This window comes from Lemur catta, chromosome 8 (assembly GCF_020740605.2).
Source record: "Lemur catta isolate mLemCat1 chromosome 8, mLemCat1.pri, whole genome shotgun sequence".
Classification (NCBI taxonomy): Eukaryota; Metazoa; Chordata; class Mammalia; order Primates; family Lemuridae; genus Lemur; species Lemur catta.
In genome coordinates, this window is record NC_059135.1 from 91,293,073 (window position 1) to 91,311,251 (window position 18,179).

The window sequence follows — 18,179 nt, forward strand, 5'->3', positions numbered from 1 at the left end:
ACTACAGCCTATGAGCTAAATCCTATGGCCTTTGGGTCAAATGTGCATCGTGGCTCATCTTTGTAAATAGTTTTCTTAAACACTGTCATGTCTACTCATTTACATGTCGACTATGTCCACTGCAGCAGAGCTGGCCGACAAAGCTGAAAATACTACGTGGCTCTTGACAGAAACAGTTTGCTGACCCTGCTATATAGTTACAACTGAGAGAGTTTTTTCCCTCTGTACCACACCCACCCCTCAGAGCCTATGGCTGTAACCAGCATGCGCAGCCAGTGAAGGCCTCTCCCCTTCTCAGCTGAGATGCCAGTGTGAAGACAGAATGCTTGCATGCTGGACTGGGAGGAAATCCTCCAGAATGGTAACCTTCAGCTCCTGGTGAGACCCTGCCTCTACCTGAGGGGCCAGGTATGTCAAATGGGATGATGTCCCTGAAGGCCTGGCAGATGGGGACGTGGCCATAGAGAACATTTAGGTAGGCATGAGAAACTGTCACAGGAGAGTGCAAAGCTGGCCACCACGCCCTTGGGGACAACACCAGTCCTGAGAATGGGCAGGTACTTACCTCATGAGGCACCATGGAGGTCAGGGCACCATGTGGCTCTCCACTGGAGGGGGTCTGAAATGATGGAAACACAATAAACACCTTTCTTGAGTAAGGGGAAAGGGAGAGAGGACCAGGGTCTAGACGTAGGAAAGGGTCAGGGCGGGGGCATGACAGTGCAGCTGGGAAATGCTGGTGCCCACCGAGCATGTGTGAGGAGTGAGCAGAAAGGGAACAGCCTTGGATGAGCCCCAGATTCTAAACTGTTCTTACAGTTACACACAAACAAGGTAAACCGTAACTCTTTTTGAACACAAGTAAGAATCCCTCTAACAAGATGTGCTGAGAAAAGAAACATGATCCTGAGAGTCTGTGATTTGTGCAAACTCATGATTTGAGCCTCAAAGTTTCAAAGTTTCAGAAACAGCTGGAAAGGCAGGCTGTGTGACGATGGTCTCAGAACACCGCTTCTTTCCTGGGATCTGCCCTTCACCCATGCCAGTCCCCTCACAGATGTAAATGACACAACCAGTCATGACAGGGAAGAACACCTGCAAGGCCTTTGCTCACTGCTGGTGTGGCAGTGTCCTGTACAGCCAGGGCACAGTCCAGTGCAGAGTGCTGGGCCGGGCAGCGGGGCACTCTGTGGGCTCTAGTGCTGGTTGGCTGGGACAATCTCTTCCCCTCCCCGAGCCTCAAGTTTCCTGTTTCTACAGGGGAGAGGTTGCAAACGATGGGTTCTAAGATCACATCTAGCTCTTGCATTCTAGTCACAGGGTTCCTCAGAAAATAAGATTTGAATGAAGTGTGAGAAGTGAAAACAAAAAGGAATCCCTATAATCATATCTGGTGAGAGAAACAGACTTTATTTTCCTGTCCTTATTTTTTGATTTAACATTTGACAGAAATCCACACTAGCTCCTTGGAAGATCAAGTCCTTTGTTCGAAGAACCAGCTGATCAGAAGTGTTCCCTAAACCCAGAATGCTCCTGCAATCCTGGGGCTCTAACATTAAATCGGACACTATTCTCCTTTTTCAAGTTCACTGCTCCCTTTTGGGAAGGGGGCAGACACCATTCTCCTTTTTCAAGTTCATTATTGCCTTTGGGGAAGGGGGCATGTCCCTGCACAGGAAAGGAGGAGAGTAGAATGAGTCAACAGGAAGAAACTTTTAAAGAATACGTTGAATAGGAAACAGAGCTCAGACGTTTCCTGGAAACATCGCCCCAAAGGGAGAGAGAGGCATGAGTTGTACAATCTGGTAATTCCTATCTGGGTTGCTGCCTTTCACATCCACTGCTCCCTTTTACTCCCAGAAGGAAGAGAAAGGAGGTGGGTAGAAATCTAAGAAAATCACAGGAGGAAAACAGTTGAGAGATGTGTATTTACAGGACCAGGTTAAGTGAGCACCAGACTGGTTGCTGGTTAGTCTTCTAGAAATCCTTTCACTGTGTACGTCACAATAGCACCCAACAGTCTCAAGGACTAATTCAGAGCCTTTACCTTTTCATCTCCACCTGGTGCTCTCTCAGCTTTCAGGTTTTCAATTTCCTGCTGCAGCCGTGTCATCTCCTCCTTTATAAGCGATAGGAACATTTACAGAACTTGAACAAGCTAGCAACTGGATGCACTTATTTAACTATTTGATCCAGAAATCTTATTTTCACATTTCATGAATTTATGCTAGGATAAAAAGCCAATTAGAAGCTGGCTGCACTGATCCCCAATTTTCAGCCTGGGAAAGTTCTTTTCAGGAGGATACAGACAGCTGTACCTCAGTCAGGAGAGACCTTTCTTTCTAAAGGGCCAGTGAGGTGCGCAGGAATCACTAGGAACTGAAATGAATGAGAGTGGTTTAGTGCCTAGTTCCAATCAGCCTTATCTGCTCCTCCCCGCAGCAGGCCTCAGCCTTATCCACCTGTCCACCATACCCGAGGCCCTTCCAGCCTGGAGCTACCTGGAACTCCCTCCTCCACTTGCCATCCTCCCTGGCCCTGAAGTAAGAATTAGTTTCCTGCTGGCCCCTGTGTCGGAGTGGCCTTTCCTCCACTGGATCTCACACTGGACTTGCCCAGCCTCATTTCCTGCCTCCCACTTCAGTCACCTGTACACACATCACCCCCAAGACTAGACTACAAGTTCCCAGATGGCAGGAGCCAGGGCTTGTATACAGGACACAGCGACATCCCAGGTTTCCAGGACAGCCCTGGTTTTGTGCGATGTTATTCTTTTCACAAAGCTCATGTCAACAAAATATGATGTATTTTTTAAAAAAACTTTATAAGACTTTTCTTTCAAAGACCTTTGTAAATTAGATAACATTGTTTCTAGACTATGCTCTCAATTTTGAGGTCTGGCACACAGTTATTCATACTAATCTAACTTCTAGTATCCTTGGAGGCTACCTACCATAGTGCTCTACTCATCTTATACAGCTGATATGTAACTGTTCGATGAATCTACTTTGGACACTGCACTTGGATAGGATGCCACCACAGGACAAGGGGAAGTACACCAAGAGATTTTATAAGAGTCCTGGATTGTTTGCTGATGCTAAACAACACTTACTCGACAATGTGCTTTAAACTCCTGTTCCTGACTTTTCAGATTTTCATTCATGGCTACAAGTGCTCTCAAGTTCTGCAGAATACTGAAGGAAAAAGACAAAACAAAAAAAACAGAAAAAAACAAAAAAAAACACATGGCAGGCCATTATCATTTTATGAATCACAGCAAAAACCAGGTCCCCAGCTAAATAAAAGGACTCTCTTTTTAATTTTCTTTGTCTCCTCCAAGAATTTCTGATGAATTCTCCACAAAGGATAACGCCATTGATTTAACTGACATTATTATTCATTTATATGCCCAAGACCATCAGGCCAGCTCTAAACTAACATTATGGATTCTAGAATTAAAATGTCAACTACAGAAACATCAATGAGTTTCAGAGGTACTAGATATATTTTATGATACCAATTATTCAACTATATTCAGGGCATATATAGTACTGAAAACCATTTTTAATATCCATTCTGAAAAGGAAACAAGTTGCTTAATGCCATTAAAAGCACTAATTTAAAAATAAAAATGTCAAATATATGACAGCACTTTGATCCAAATCATGAAAGAAAAGTTTTTAATTACAGAGCCACGTAATTTGTGGGTACATTTTGTTAAAAATGTCCATCTAACCAGAACTGCTCATCCTGTGCCTAAAACTTTTTGTGATTTTACAATCTCATTCAAATAAGCAACACCTAGGAGATTTTACCACTCAAACAGTCTGGAGCAAAAAAGGTCAAATGTTAAGTGCTTCTTCTCCTCTAACGACAATTAATTTTACATGGAAATATAAAAACAAAACAAAACAAAACAGAACTACAGCAGCTATGCCTTAACAAAAAGACTGCACCTGTTCTCCCTAGGATATATGTTTTGTTAAAAAACTGGTAACGCTGGTGGACTCCAGGGAAGAGAATTGGGTGACTGGGGATGGGGTGGAAGACTTTTCACCATATGCCCTTTTTGCACCGTAAAGGTATGACTGATTTTAAAAACAGAAAAGCAAACAACAAAATGATGCTTCTGGGGAATTGGGAGAAAGGTGGCTGACTCAAGGCAACCCAGGCACATTTCAGAACGTGCCTGAGCAACAGAGAGCCGCCACTGTATGGATGGGCATGTGAAATGAACTGAACTGAGGGGCCCGAACTGATAGCCTTTGGCTGTTTTGTCCTGTCCCCAAATTAAACCACCATGTATTGGCAAAGTTACCTTTTTTCAAAGGGAAAATAAATGCATGCTGCAACCTCTTACCTTGGATCGGCTTTGGATTCTATCTTCTCAAGGGCTGCTTGCTCTTTGTCCAGTTTCTCACTATAACTCTTCAGCTGCACGAGAGAATGGAGGCATCATTGCTAGGGACTTGGTAGGATAGAAGAGTGGGCGCTCCCATCCTCCTTCCCTCTGGCTCATACCTAAACCCCACTTTCGATAGGTGGCCAAGCCCACTGCATTTGGCTGTGCCTTGAGAAAACAGATGGAGCAGAGAAATGGGATGGGAGTGGAGAGGTAACCTGAAAAGGTCAAAACCAGACTCTTCCAGACACATTCTGTTGGTTAGAAAAACCTTGGCAATGGTTTCAAATCACTGCAGCAAATGGATGGAAAGCCAAAAGCAAGAGCAGCTGCCTTTGGTAGCAAGGGGGAAATAAAAAGTGGTCATGGGACAGACTCAGGCTTAAATCTTAGAATACCATTATCATGGATGTTAATGGTACAGTTAAAACTTTTGACTTCTTGAACAATTTCACTTTCTTTTTCTGAGGCAGATAATAAGGATTTTTAAAAAAAGAAATTTAAACTCAGATTTTAATGTATGAAGCATGCAGTTACAGCATACAATAGAATACTAAGCTGCTACTTAAAAAAAGCAGCTCTTTTACAATGCTCTCTAGTATCTACTGTAAGGTGGAGAAAACAAGATGCAAGACCATGAGCACAGCATGCTTCCAAAGTGTATAAAGAAATGTAAATGTTGAATGTATACATGTATAAAAAATACATGTAATTGCTTACATATTCATAAAATATCTCTAGAAAGATTCAAAAGAAGCTGGTTACATTGGTTTCTCTGGAGTGGGTAACTGGAAAATTGGGTTATAGGGCTACACCTTTTGTACTTTTTAAATTTTGAACCATGTGAATGTGTTACCTGTTAAAAAAAAAAGTTTTGAAAAAAAATTCCAAGGGTTCTAGTTGAAAATAGCCAGACTGGACCAGGCATGGTGGCTCACGCCTGTAATCCTAGCACTCCAGGAGGCCGAGGCTGGTGGATCGCTCGAGGTCAGGAGTTCGAGACCAGCCTGAGCAAAAGTGAGACGCCATCTCTACTAAAAATAGAAAGAAATGATCTGGACAGCTAAAATATATATAGAAAAAAATTAGCCAGGCATGGTGGCGCATGCCTGTAGTCCCAGCTACTTGGGAGGCTGAGGCAGAAGGATTGCTTGAGCCCAGGAGTTTGAGGTTGCTGTGATGCTGTGAGCTAGGCTGATGCCATGGCACTCTAGCCTGGGAAACAGAGTGAGACTCTGTCTCCCCCTCCCAAAAAAAAAAAAAAAGAAAAGAAAGAAAATAGCCAGACTAAGCACAAGTTGGAGCAACCCCTTCTTGCCCCAGGAACACCCCCCAAATCCAGACAAGAACACGAGAGTTAACCTCACAGGACAACAAAGATGGCTGGCCGACAGGAATGGCTGAGGAGGATGCCATGTGGAGTGAGCAGAGGTAGGAAGGACTGGTTTGCAGGGCTGGGGATCTACATTAGGAAGAGCCAGGTTGGCTAAGCAATGACGCCTGACTCCCTCAAGCCCCATAGTTGGTGCTTAAATCTCAGAGGCAGAGCAGGGTCCCAGATAGTTGGCAATACCCAGGAGAAATGGGGGAGTTCCCCGACCCAGACTAGCAGTTACCACTGGCTGATCCCACCAAAGGGTAGGCAGCACCCTTCCAGAATAAACACGTGAAGCAGGCTGCAAAAAACGGACACAGCATCCAGAGATAGTAACCAGAAATTTCAAAATCAAAGATGTGCACATACCCAAGAATCAACAAACATTTCAAGAAAGACATAAACAGAAAAGATAACTCAACAAGTGAATTCTGATCTGAAGAAAATTACAGAACCAGAAAAACATTAGGTCCAATTAATGCCCTTAGAGAGACACAAGAGAATACTGCATATATTAAAAAGAGTCAGTCTCACACATAGGAAATTAAAGTTGTAATCACTGAAGTTACACAGTGGACAGGCTACAGCCTGGCAGCCCATGCTGCTGACCCAAGGGCTACCCAGTCTCCTGGGCTTCCTGAAGTGGCCGCGCAGCCTCCTCCAGAGGTGTCAGGCACAGCTGCCACCTGTCTGCCACCTTCCACGCCCTATTTCACTTTTCCTAAATTTGCTGAAAAGATACAAGTCCTCCCTATTTTCCAGTGCCACTAGGTTATCCTGGAAGAGCAGGTTTTGGTAAAAAGGTTAAAACCAGGAACCCTGGCATGAAAGGGCTCTGAATGCTCATTCTGCCCAACCCTTGCCTTGAATAGATAAGGAGACCAGGTCCAGGGATGAAGGTCATTACTTACTCACAGGCTGAACAAACCAAGCTTCTTCAGAAATTGTTCAGCATTACGTTTTGGATAACTTCCCACTTTTCTAGATGGGAATTAGTTTGCTTGTCCTACTATTAATAGACAGTAAGCTCTCTGAGAGGGCTTTGTTGCCTGACTGCCTACATTCAAATCCAGGCATCCTACTGCATGGCCTTTGGCAAGTTATTTAGCCTCTCTACCTTAGTTTCCCCAGCTGCAGAATAGGAATGACAACAGCACTTTGCTAGGGTTGCTGTAAAGATTCAACAGACTAATACATGTGATGTGCCCAGACCACACCCAGCACATAGTAATGCTGGCTGCTGTTATTATTTAAGGATGGTCTTACTACTGACTGAAATCACACTCTCCACCTTTCTAGCACATGAGACGGGCTCAACAAATACTTGATTTTGTGTTTGGTACAAAAAGCTACTTTACAGCCACTTAGAATTTATATCCTAAGCCATATAAATGTCTTAGAAAATTGATATCAAGATGCTTTACCTTTAGTCTCTTCCAGATTGTTATACAAAGACAGATCTCTGACTTAGCAAACTTCTTGCCAAAGACTCTGTATTATTAAAAGCAATACAGCAGCAAGGATTCCCCTCCCCCAACCCTACCATCTAATTTATAAAGAATATAGTCACAGAACAGGGTAAAAGAAGCTGATCTGTCCAAAGGAAAGGCAGGCATCTTTAGGAAAAAAAGAAGAAAAAATTTTATTTTACTGGCCATACTTGTGCCTGCCCTTTTCAAACATTCTGACAATAACTAAAGAAAACAGTCCAAGTCAGAATTAAAAAGCTTTGTGAGGTTTATAGCAAGGTGTCAAACTAAGTGCTGCATACCGCTACAGAAACAAAAATTTTAAACTGGCAATGTCTTGTGAAATTTTATAAAAGTAGGGACTGCTGTGGATTCAAAGAAATCTTTGAAGAACTCCAGTTTCCAAATGGTCCAGAAAGTATCAGGTAGGGACCTCACAATGAGGCCCTTCCAGAGTATAGCTACAGCCCGAGCACAAAAATCACAACAAAAGAGCGCTTCTCAGGTCTGGATGAGGACAGCTTTCTGTGGAAACCAAGGGACAGAAATAGCTAAACCCTCTTCGTGACAGATGTGGCATCAGAGATATCTGTTTTCCTCGCCTGGTTTCCTAGGCAATCAGAAGTGGGAGGTGAGCAACGCTATATGCTGATGTGAGATGGCACTCGCAACCTGGACTAGAAACTGAATCACTGGTTTAAATGCACCCACAGCCCTTCTCCTCCTGCGACCCCTCCCGCATTCGGCCTAGGAGCTAACTGGAAATTCTCAACAACGAATCACTATCACTCTGAGTTTTCTTGTCTTTCAAAGGAAACTTTCTCACACTCAAGGGATTCAGTATTTTGGGAGCTATTATATAACCTGCTGCTTAAGGAGCAGGGGCCATTCACTGTGAGTGTCCTTGTGAGTTCTTTTCTGTGCACCCCAGGCCCTGCCCATCAGGCCTTCCTTCCTCAGGAAGCCTTTCCTGACCCTCGTAGCCCACAGCGACTTCTCCCACCAAAACTGCCGATGGTTTTGAATGTGGCGCTGTGGATAAACTGATGGCATAGCTCACGCGCTACCATGTAAGTGTCCTATGTCCTCAAATGGACTGGAGCCTCTGAGAATAGGATCACGTCTCCTCCACATTCCATTAGTAATGCAGGTCAAAAATGACTCTCGACAAGAGCCCACGTAGAATGGAGAACTGCTCACCTCTGTCAGTGTTTTCTTTACTTCATTATATCTGGCTTGCAGGTTGGTATGACTTGCTTGCAGCTGTAAATAAAAGATAAAAGATGTTTGCTCTCATTCTATCGTGGATAGTATCTCCATTTCACAGATGAGAAAATGGAAGCTCAGAAAGATTTAAATTGAGCAAATGAGAAAATTTTAGATGGATGGCCCAAAACAAATGAAAGGAAAAAAAAAAACCTCATGTTAACACCAAGTACATGTCAGGCAGTGTTCTAGGTATTTTGCATAAATTGTATGATCACTGAATCTTTATATTCAATGGAAAAAGGCATTTTTCTTATTTTACAGATGAGAAAATAAAGACTCAAAGGAGCTAAATTACTTAAGTCTCATAGCTGATAACTGAAGAAGCCAGGATCCAAATTCAGGTTTGACTTTTCTGTATGGCTACAATCAATTCAGTTAACCAATTTGCCTGTTTGCAGAATATAAACTACATTTCAGCACTCAAGATTCTAGCATAGAATATGACTGGTTGGCAAACAATGCCAGATAGAAGAAAGGATTCAGGACTTCAACACTAAGAGAAAGAAGATGAAGTTACCTTTACTGTTCAAAGTTACATAACTATAAACTCACATCTCAAAAATGTCAATTCCCTTTTGCTTACTAAAAAGGTATCTCCTTGTGTTTTCTTTTAACTTTTAGAAATCTGAAAGCATTCCTCTAAATGTTCAGAGGGTTAATCCATTTTTATATTTGAAAAGGGGAACAGGCAGAAAACCACCTTCAAACTCTTTAGTTATTACCCAGGTACAAATTAACAAGGAGAAATTTTAACCTATATATCAATGATTACTTCAAAATACTTTGCCTCATCCTTGAGCCTGTAAGTAGCCTATTAAGAGTTGTGTCACCTTCAGAAGTTATCACTCCTAAATCGTACTTCTAGTTACCTGTTTTTATGACTGATGAATGGTTATACTTCCAACAAGGCCTATCAAGAAGCCAACTCAATTTGCCTTTGCTTTGCTGCTGAGGAAGCAGGTGGGCTCTGGCATCTCCCTTTTCAAAGGGAGCCATGTGTGCAATGAGAACTTTTATTAACCTGTTGTGTAATTGGTAGATGAGGGTACTTCTGGAGAAAGTTTAGCTTTCTCTTGAAATCCTAGTGATTTAACTCTTGAGGCTTGCTATGGTCTGAATGTTGGTGTCTCTCCAAAATTCGTATGTTAGAACCTAATACCCAATGTGACAGTATCAAGAGATGGGGCCTTTGGGAAGTGATTAAAACATGACGGCTCCATCCTCATGAACGAGATAAGTGAAGGGGCTAGAATGAGCTCCCTCTCCTCTCTCCACCTTGTAAGGAAGCAACAAGATGCCATCTATGGAGCACAGAGTGAGTCCTCACTAGATGCTGAATCTGCTGGTGCTTTGATTTTGGATTTCTCAGCCCCCAGAACTGTAAGCAACAAACTTCTGAAGTTTATAAATCACCGTGTCTAAGGTATTTTATTACAGCATGCCAAACAGACTAAGATAAGGCTCCAGGAAAGGGTCCTGGGGTTTTCTCACCTGTTTCACCCACTTTGCTGCCCACCTGTCATGCCTGCACCCACCCATTCACCTAGTATTTACCCAGTGCTCTGCTCAAATGAGGTATATGGGAGAAAGACACGAACATGACACAGTCTTTGCCCTCAAGGAGCTAGACTGGGGGATTAAAGCATGAGAAGAGCTGGGGCAGAGGCAGGCCCAGGGGAGGCCCATGGGAGGAGAATCAGCTCCCTCATCAGTGGGCTCAGGGTTAATAATTCCTTTCTGGATTGCTCTTTTCCTCAGTCTCAGGTTTCTTCTCAGCTGTCTACCAGCAGTGCTTCATTTCTATTCTTTTGCAGCACATTCCCTTACCGGACCAGGAGATGTTCATTATTCCTTCCCTGGTGGCTACCCTTCCTCCTATTTCTCTGTAGGACTAATACCCCCTCCACGGTTATGATCACCAAGGCCACGGGTACATCTCAGTTGCTTTCTGCCGGCATCACCATGTAAAAGAGGCTGTGGAATTTAAAGAGTTTAGAATCTCTCATATACTATTGGTAGAAGTGTACATTGGTAAAATAATTGGTGAACAATGTGATGGTTTCTAGCAAAACTGAAAATACGTATTTTTTTGATCTAGCAATTCTACTTCCTAAAGTCTATCTCATAGAAAAACTTAGATATTTGCACAAAGATGTTCACGGTAGCATAAATTTGCAATTGGAAGAAAACCCTGGAAAAACCTACATACCCATGAATAGGGGACAGGTTAAATAAATTATGTTACATATATACTATGTAACACTATTCAGTCATTAAAAACAATGAGTTAGATTTATATGCTTAAATCCTGGTTCACTGACAAGCTGTGTAACTACAGGCAAACTACTTATTAGTATATGGTTCCTGATTTGTAAAATGAGCATAATAATAGTACCTCTTTCATAAGAATGTTGTGTAAACCAAATGAGTTAATTTTGAAAAGCAATAGTACTTACTAAGCAATAAAAAAGCACTTGCCATTACTATTACTGATAGAGAGATGTCTGTGACAGAATAAGTGAAAAACAAGCTCGATTTTGTAACTACACTAACTCACTCTCCCCAGTTGAATGGGCATATATAAGTTTTGCAAAGGCCTAAGAAAAGGTTCACCAAGAAACATAGCAGACACAAATAGTGGCTTGCTCTACTTGTTTGTATCTTTATATAATCCCATACTATCTGCTTTAATTTATATTGAGCTTATCCCTATAATTTAAAAAAATGCTCAAAGCATTTGAAAATTGATAGAGACAAAAAATGTGTTTGGCATACCTGCGTGTGTGTACACACAGAATATATACTCTATTCAGTGTCCACCAAAGATGAATGTGAGGTGGATGCACAGGGTTGAAGGAGGTAGCCAGGGAGGCAGACCAGGAGAAAGCTGGAACTGAAGTTCAAGAGAACTGGATTCTTACACACAAGGCTTGCTGTATGCCACCCCTGTGACTTCTGGCAGACAGAATTACAGACTATCAGAATAGGAAAGAATTATGGGAGACCAGCTAGTCTAGGGGTGAGCAACATTTTGTAGAAAGGCTAATTTAGGTACAGTAACAAAGTTTAGTGGGTACAGTTGTTGTTTGTTTGTTTTGATTAAACAAATTAAAATGGGTCTAGCAAGTTACCTGGAAAAAAAAATATATATTCTTACAGCTCAAATCATTCTTTTTGGGGAAAAAAAAAGTTCAAGAAAATACTGATGCTGGTTTTTAATCTTTAAAAAACATTAATACCAAGGCTTATTTGAGAAATGTTCTAATCTTTTAGTCCTTTACACTTTCATAAAGCTTTCATGTTTATATTGCATTCATGTTTATATTTTCATTTCATCCTGAAGCCACTTCTCTAGGTGCATTTTTATCATCTGAGAACCCTCATCACATGTGCTATGTGATCCTGGGGCAAGACTCTCCTCTCTACCTCATTCACTTGGCCTAACTACATGGCTAGAGATTACTGCACAAGCTGGTCATCTTTAATTATATTACCAATAGCAATAATGACTATTGTCTTTTATTGAAAGTCTACTGTATGTCAGGCAGTATGCCTGAAAAAGAATAGGTTCTTGGTACACACACATTCTGAACCAATTGCAAAAGAGACTCAAGAGTCAGGGAGGAATGTCAGCTGGACCAAGAATGTGTCGGGACTGCCATTTAGAATGAGGCTTGGCATTCCTTCTCCCCAAGTTTAGATAGGGGGAAGTGAACATGCACTCATACTGAGATATTCTAGCTCCTGGAGTCTGCAATAAGCTCAAAACTATCCTCCCTCAAGGATAAAGACATTATAATAAGGAAGGGTCATCCTTGATTCCTATTCATCCTGATTCTGTGATGAATACTTTTTGAGCCAATCATTTTCACATTCTTATCACTAGCAAGGGTCAGAGACTATACTCTCTAAGAACTCATTAAAACATTTAAACAAATAACCAAACAGAAACCAAATCATAGTCAATCTTTGTACCCTTCTTTGCTTATAATCCAGAGCATTTTGGCAAAACCAACCTATTGTTTGTTCAGCCATGGTAGAACAAATTCTAGTAGAACAAATTCACACGAGAAATGATTGAGCAGGACCATTTGATATGTTAATATCTTTTGAATATGTAGGACTTGAAAGAATAAAAACTGAATAGGCTTAAAATGCCAACTGGCATCCATTTAAAAAAATCTTTTGTTATAGAAACTACTGGTGAATCTCCAGAAAGCCATATTCATTCCCTTAATCTTCCACTATGTGTATTTTTCTAATTAGATCTTACTGCCAATGCAACTGAAGCACATAACAACTTTCTATAATCCAATGACTGTTCCTGAGTCAAATTTCCCAGTTTTCTCTTATGTCTACTTTCTGGGGCAAATATATGAAGGTCTTTCTAAAATAGTCTTATCTGTCACCAACTATTACAGGATGCCATCTCCTACAGCTCTCTAAAAAATGATCCAGTTTCCTCCATTTCCCCTGCCATCAATAGCAGCATTCCATGTCTGAACTACTGCATCAGCTTCCCAGTGGTTCTCCCTGAACCCCTTCTCACTCAAGTCCAGCTAATTCATCCTCCTATGGCAAACAGAACAGTCTTAGCAACATGCTACTCTGATCATGCCCCTCTCCTTCTTAAACCCTCCAGTGGCTTCCACAGTCCTTAACATGGCCTGGAAGGTCCTATTTGATCAGACTCTGCTGCCCAATCACCTCACTTATGACTCTCCAGCTACAAAACAGAAATTGGCCAAGACTCTTCCGTTCTCTGCTCTGTGTTCATGTTGTTCCGTAAGTCCTCACCTAAGTCCTCCACACCTCCCACACAGACTTCCTGCCCAGGAATGCCCACTCATCTTTCCCATCTCAGTCCCCTGTGACCTGAGGCTAGGTCAGGTGTTCCTATCAGTCACTTTCTCAGCTCCAGAGACTTCTCCTTCAAGCACTTATCACAGCCACAATTAAATGATGATGAGTATAATATATTGGTTTAGTGTATGTCTTCCTATTAGACCTTAAGATCTTTGATAGCAGAGGTCATAACTTGTTCGTTATTCATCCTCAGAGCTTAGTTCAGTGCCTAGCACACAGCAGTGCTCAGTAAATATTTGTGAACTAGTGCTACTTTTGCCCTGCGACCTTCTGTAACAGAGGTTGGTAAACTTTTTCTGTAAAGGACCAGATAGTAAATATTTTAAGCTGTGTAGGTCACATGGTCTCTGCTACAACTACTCAACTCTGCCATTGTAGCTTGAAAACTGTCACGGAAAATATGTAAACAAATGGGTATACAAAATGAGATACCACCTTACTCCAATTAGAATGGCCCTTATTAAAAAGTCAAAAAACAATAAATGTTGGTGCTGATGTGGTGAAAAGGGGATATTTATACATTGTTGTTGGGAATGTAAATTAGTATAACCTCTATGGAGATTTCTCAAAGAATGAATAGATCTATCATTTGATCCTGCATTCCTACTACTGGATATCTACCCAGAGGAAAAGAAATCATTACATCAAAACGATAACTGTACTAATATATGTTTATTGAAGTGCAATTCACAATTGGAAAGATATGGAATCAACCTAAGAGTCCATCAACCAATAAGTGGATAAAGAAAATGTTGTGTGTACACACACACACACACACACACACACACACACCATGGAGTACTACTCAGCCAAAAAGAAGAATGAAATAATGGCTTTTGTAGTAACTTGGCTGGAAATGGAGGCAATTATCCGAAGTGAAGCAACTCAGGAATGAAAAAATAAACGCTGCATGTTCTCACTTATAAGTAGGAGCTAAACTATGGTTACACAAGGGCATACGGAGTGGTACAATAGACACTAGAGACACAAGATGGGGGAGCTTTGGGGAGGTGAGAGACGAAAAATTACCCATGGAGTATAATGTACACTACTCAGGTGTTGGGTACCCCAAAAGCCCAGACTCCACCACTATACAATATATACATGTAACAGAGTTCAACTGTACCCCTTAAATCTATTTTAAAAAATGGGTGTGCATACATTCTAATAAAGTTTTATTTACAAAAACAGGTGGCAGCTGGATTAGCCTGAGGGATGCTCTGGAATCTCCCTTGCCCAATCTATCACAAAAATCTTGAATAAAATTATAAAAAGAAAACACCGACCTCTTCAAGATGTTTGGTCTTCTGCATAATCTGCTTGTTTAAGGAAGTAACTTTCCGGCGATGTAGCTGGGAGGTTCCTAATTTTTCTGGACTTTCTTCAGCTGAAAGCTCAGACTGCTGTCGGAAGAAGAAGGGAGGGCAAATCCGAAGGGTTTAATTAGCTCACCTTGGTTCATGTAATCAATCCTTGCTCAGCATGGGTAAAACACTAATGGGCAGTCAGTTACACCAAGCCAGGGCATCTACAGGGCCCAATTCAAAGAAGGAGATTCTGAGACAATAACAAAACCCCTATCAATGGAATGTACATTCCTGGTAGAGGGAATTGCATATGCAAAAGCACAGGGATATGTAACTGTGATATTGATGTCATATAGGCAATAGAGTCTTAAATCAAGGGGTCTTAAATAGGGGAATAACATGGTCATAGTAATTACTTCATAGGGCCATTCTGGAGTTATCAAGAATGACAAATTGATTCACTTTTATCAAAGTAGCATAAAATATAGTTAAAAAGTCCAACCACTCAGAAGCACTTATAATGAAAAGTGAGTCTCCCAACTAATTTCCCTGCATCTGTGGTCCCACTTTCTTTTAACATTTCTTATTTCTGTCTCTAGCATTAATAGAGGATAGATTTGAAAGGGATAAAAGTGGCTGAGAGAGGCCAGGTAGGAAAGTTCTGCAAATGTGTGAGGAGAGAATGGAGGACAATTGTCAGGACTGGAGGTGTTTGAGGGACAGAATTCTGGATGGGGTGATGTGGTGGACATTGCAACAGTTCCCAGGAGAGTCAGAGTCCTGTAGAAACTTTGTAAAGGGGCTGGCATGGCGGCTCAGGCCTGTGATCCTAGCATTCTGGAAGGCCAAGGTGGCAGGATCACTTGAGATCAGGAGTTTGAGACCAGCCTGAGCAAGAGTGAGACCCCATCTCTACTAAAAATTAAAAAAAAAAAATTGTAAAAAATAATAAAAAACAAGTAAAGAAAGAAAAAGAAACTTCATAAAGAAGGAAGCAGCTTGGTGTTGACACTGAACACAAACACTACCCTCAAGACTCCAATGAGAAGCCCCAGGAAAAAGAAATAAGAAGGTGGACCCTGCTGCAATAGTGTCCTTAAAATACCTCTGGATGATCATAGACAGCTTTATTAAACAGCTAAACACCCATCATAACCATATCTCCTTTTTTACCGTAAGCACCCCAACTCCAAGCTAATCACTGATTCTAAGCCCAAGTCCAACAAAATTATTTGGGTATTTGACTTTCCCAGTATGTTTTAACAGTTTGGGGAGGGAGAAGCTTGAAAGTCTGGAATATCTACCCATAGGGAAAAGGGATGGGAAAGTGAGGAGGAGGAGAAACTGGATGGTCATAACCACCATTTATTTTGGTTAAGGAGTTCTCTGAATAATTCTGCAGCATTATTAATGGATGATGAGTGTTCTGCTGCCTAACAACTCCAGAGTTAGGAAACAACCCACTGGGTATGACTGCATAAAATAGTAAGGAACATCATTTTCTATCTTGTGGGTTGGAAGGCCATAAAGAAAATAGAAAAACTAAGCATTTGCTATTACAACACATGTAGCCTTGAAACCTGGGACTTTGTAAATGCCAACATTATTTCAGCTTTCAAGATTTCTGGGAATTAGAGTTAACTTTTAAAAATTAATATTGGATACATCAAGATATTCAGAACCTGTAGTAAGGGAAAGGAGAAACTATTTCTCAAAATTATTTGAGGGTATAAAAAGAGGGGGGAAGAGAAAAGACCATCCCCCTGCTTATTTCCAAATCACTTGTCAGAAACAGCATTATAATCAACTAATTATATCTCCTCCACTTTGACTGGATCCCGCTGAACTGTTACTAATTTGTCCACTTTTGTATGCTATATATTTAATAGCTTTTTTCTTATAGCTAATTTCAGCTTTGGGTTTTAACATCCAACTTAGATTCCTTAACATTGATTTCCAAAGTGTCACAGGCACATCCTCAGAGCAGTTTACTTTAGTAGCAGAATTACATAAGCCTTCTATTCATGATTTATTGATATCTGAAACAAAACTAATTCCCCATTCACTGGAAGTCCCCACATGGTATGTCTCTGTGTTTGACGTGAGGATTATTCTTGAGTGTCCTGATCTCTTCCAGCTGCCAGTCTGTCTTCCAGACTGAGATGTGGGCAGGCAGGCTCCAGTGGATGCATGTATCACTCACCTGCCAGACTTCTTTCAGTCTGTGGGAACTGAGTACACTCACTCAATTCTGTTCTGAAGCTCTGGCATAGGTGCGATGATGCTTCCAACTCCAGCAGGTTTTCCTGCTGATCAATTGCTTTTATGGCCAAAGTACCAAGAGAATAAAAACTGCATTCCGTATGCAGCCTCCATGCTCTTCTACTAGTATATATGTCGCACACATAAAGCTTTGTTTTAAAACTATGACCTTCGAACTTCACTTACAAGAACACTTTTCCCAGGAAAACCAGAAGCTAACTTGATATCAGAAAAGATGATTTACAGGCTGGCTGGCTATCTCTCTATGTAGATCTGAATTTTGAGTCACATGTTCCCTTAAGATCCTTTCAGGGGGTCTGTGAGGTCAAACCCCTTTTCATAATAATATTAAGATGTTATTTGCCTTTTCTATTCTCATTTTCTCATGATTATACAGTGAAATTTTCCAGATGTCACATGACATTTGATATCATTGCTTTGATGTTAATATGCAATGTGTTCATTATTGTTATTTGTAAATGAATTAATACATAAGCTATTAGGTACTCAGTAATTTTTTAGAGTCTTTAAATGCATCCTGAAACTAAAAATGTTGAGAACCACCATTTTAATCTAAGGAGCTTGGATCACTTTGGAATCTACCCACAGACTGGGAATCTACCTATTGATTGGGACAGCCAATAGACAGTCAATAGAGTGTGCCCACCAAAAGGCTGGCCATCACTTATATAATACTGAGACAGGAAAGTTCCCTCTGATTCTCCTCTTTTACTGGACCAGAGATTCAGAGAACCGTATAAACAGAGAGAAAACACTTGCAGTGCATGGAAAGAATCCTAAAGTCTCTACAGAAACCTCTGTCATGATGGTATATGTTCCAAGCAATCATAAGCTTTCAAATGCTTTCTCTTATTGCTAGGTAACAATTTTCAGTGCTCTGTGGAGTCCCTTAAATTCACACTTAAAAATCATTAATGCATACAAACATTGGCATATTGAGTACCATTTCCATATCTGACATTTCCCTAGTCTAATTAAGGAGAATAATGTGCACATGCGCACGTCCATGTTCTATGTAAATTTTTGAGTTCCTCTATTCATCTTTGAGTCTAGAGATAGTGATATGGGAAGCTGCTTTGTTTAATGGGAAGATATTTTTGGACAGATAAAATAGGTTATTCCAGAGCAGAAATGAAGAGAGTTTTTAACTTAGTCAGTGGAAAGGTGACTGCTCCATTTTTCACCTATACTTTTTATTAAACACTCTA

General features: G+C 41.1%; 1 protein-coding gene across 2 annotated transcripts in view; it reads right to left on the reverse strand.

Annotated features, from left to right (window-relative positions):
- The window catches only part of CCDC93 (coiled-coil domain containing 93), a 94,242-nt gene that overhangs the window by 19,809 nt on the left and 56,254 nt on the right, over positions 1–18,179 (reverse strand). Inside the window, exons 12-17 of one of the 2 annotated variants that reach the window (XM_045558609.1) lie at positions 14,668–14,781; positions 8,447–8,509; positions 4,361–4,434; positions 3,113–3,194; positions 2,048–2,119; positions 566–619 (exon numbers count right to left, since the gene is read on the reverse strand). In XM_045558609.1, coding sequence (XP_045414565.1) covers positions 566–619; positions 2,048–2,119; positions 3,113–3,194; positions 4,361–4,434; positions 8,447–8,509; positions 14,668–14,781 — 459 coding nt within the window. Of the gene's footprint in view, positions 1–565; positions 620–2,047; positions 2,120–3,112; positions 3,195–4,360; positions 4,435–8,446; positions 8,510–14,667; positions 14,785–18,179 lie in introns of both variants that reach the window. The other variant, XM_045558608.1, reaches the window with a different exon arrangement.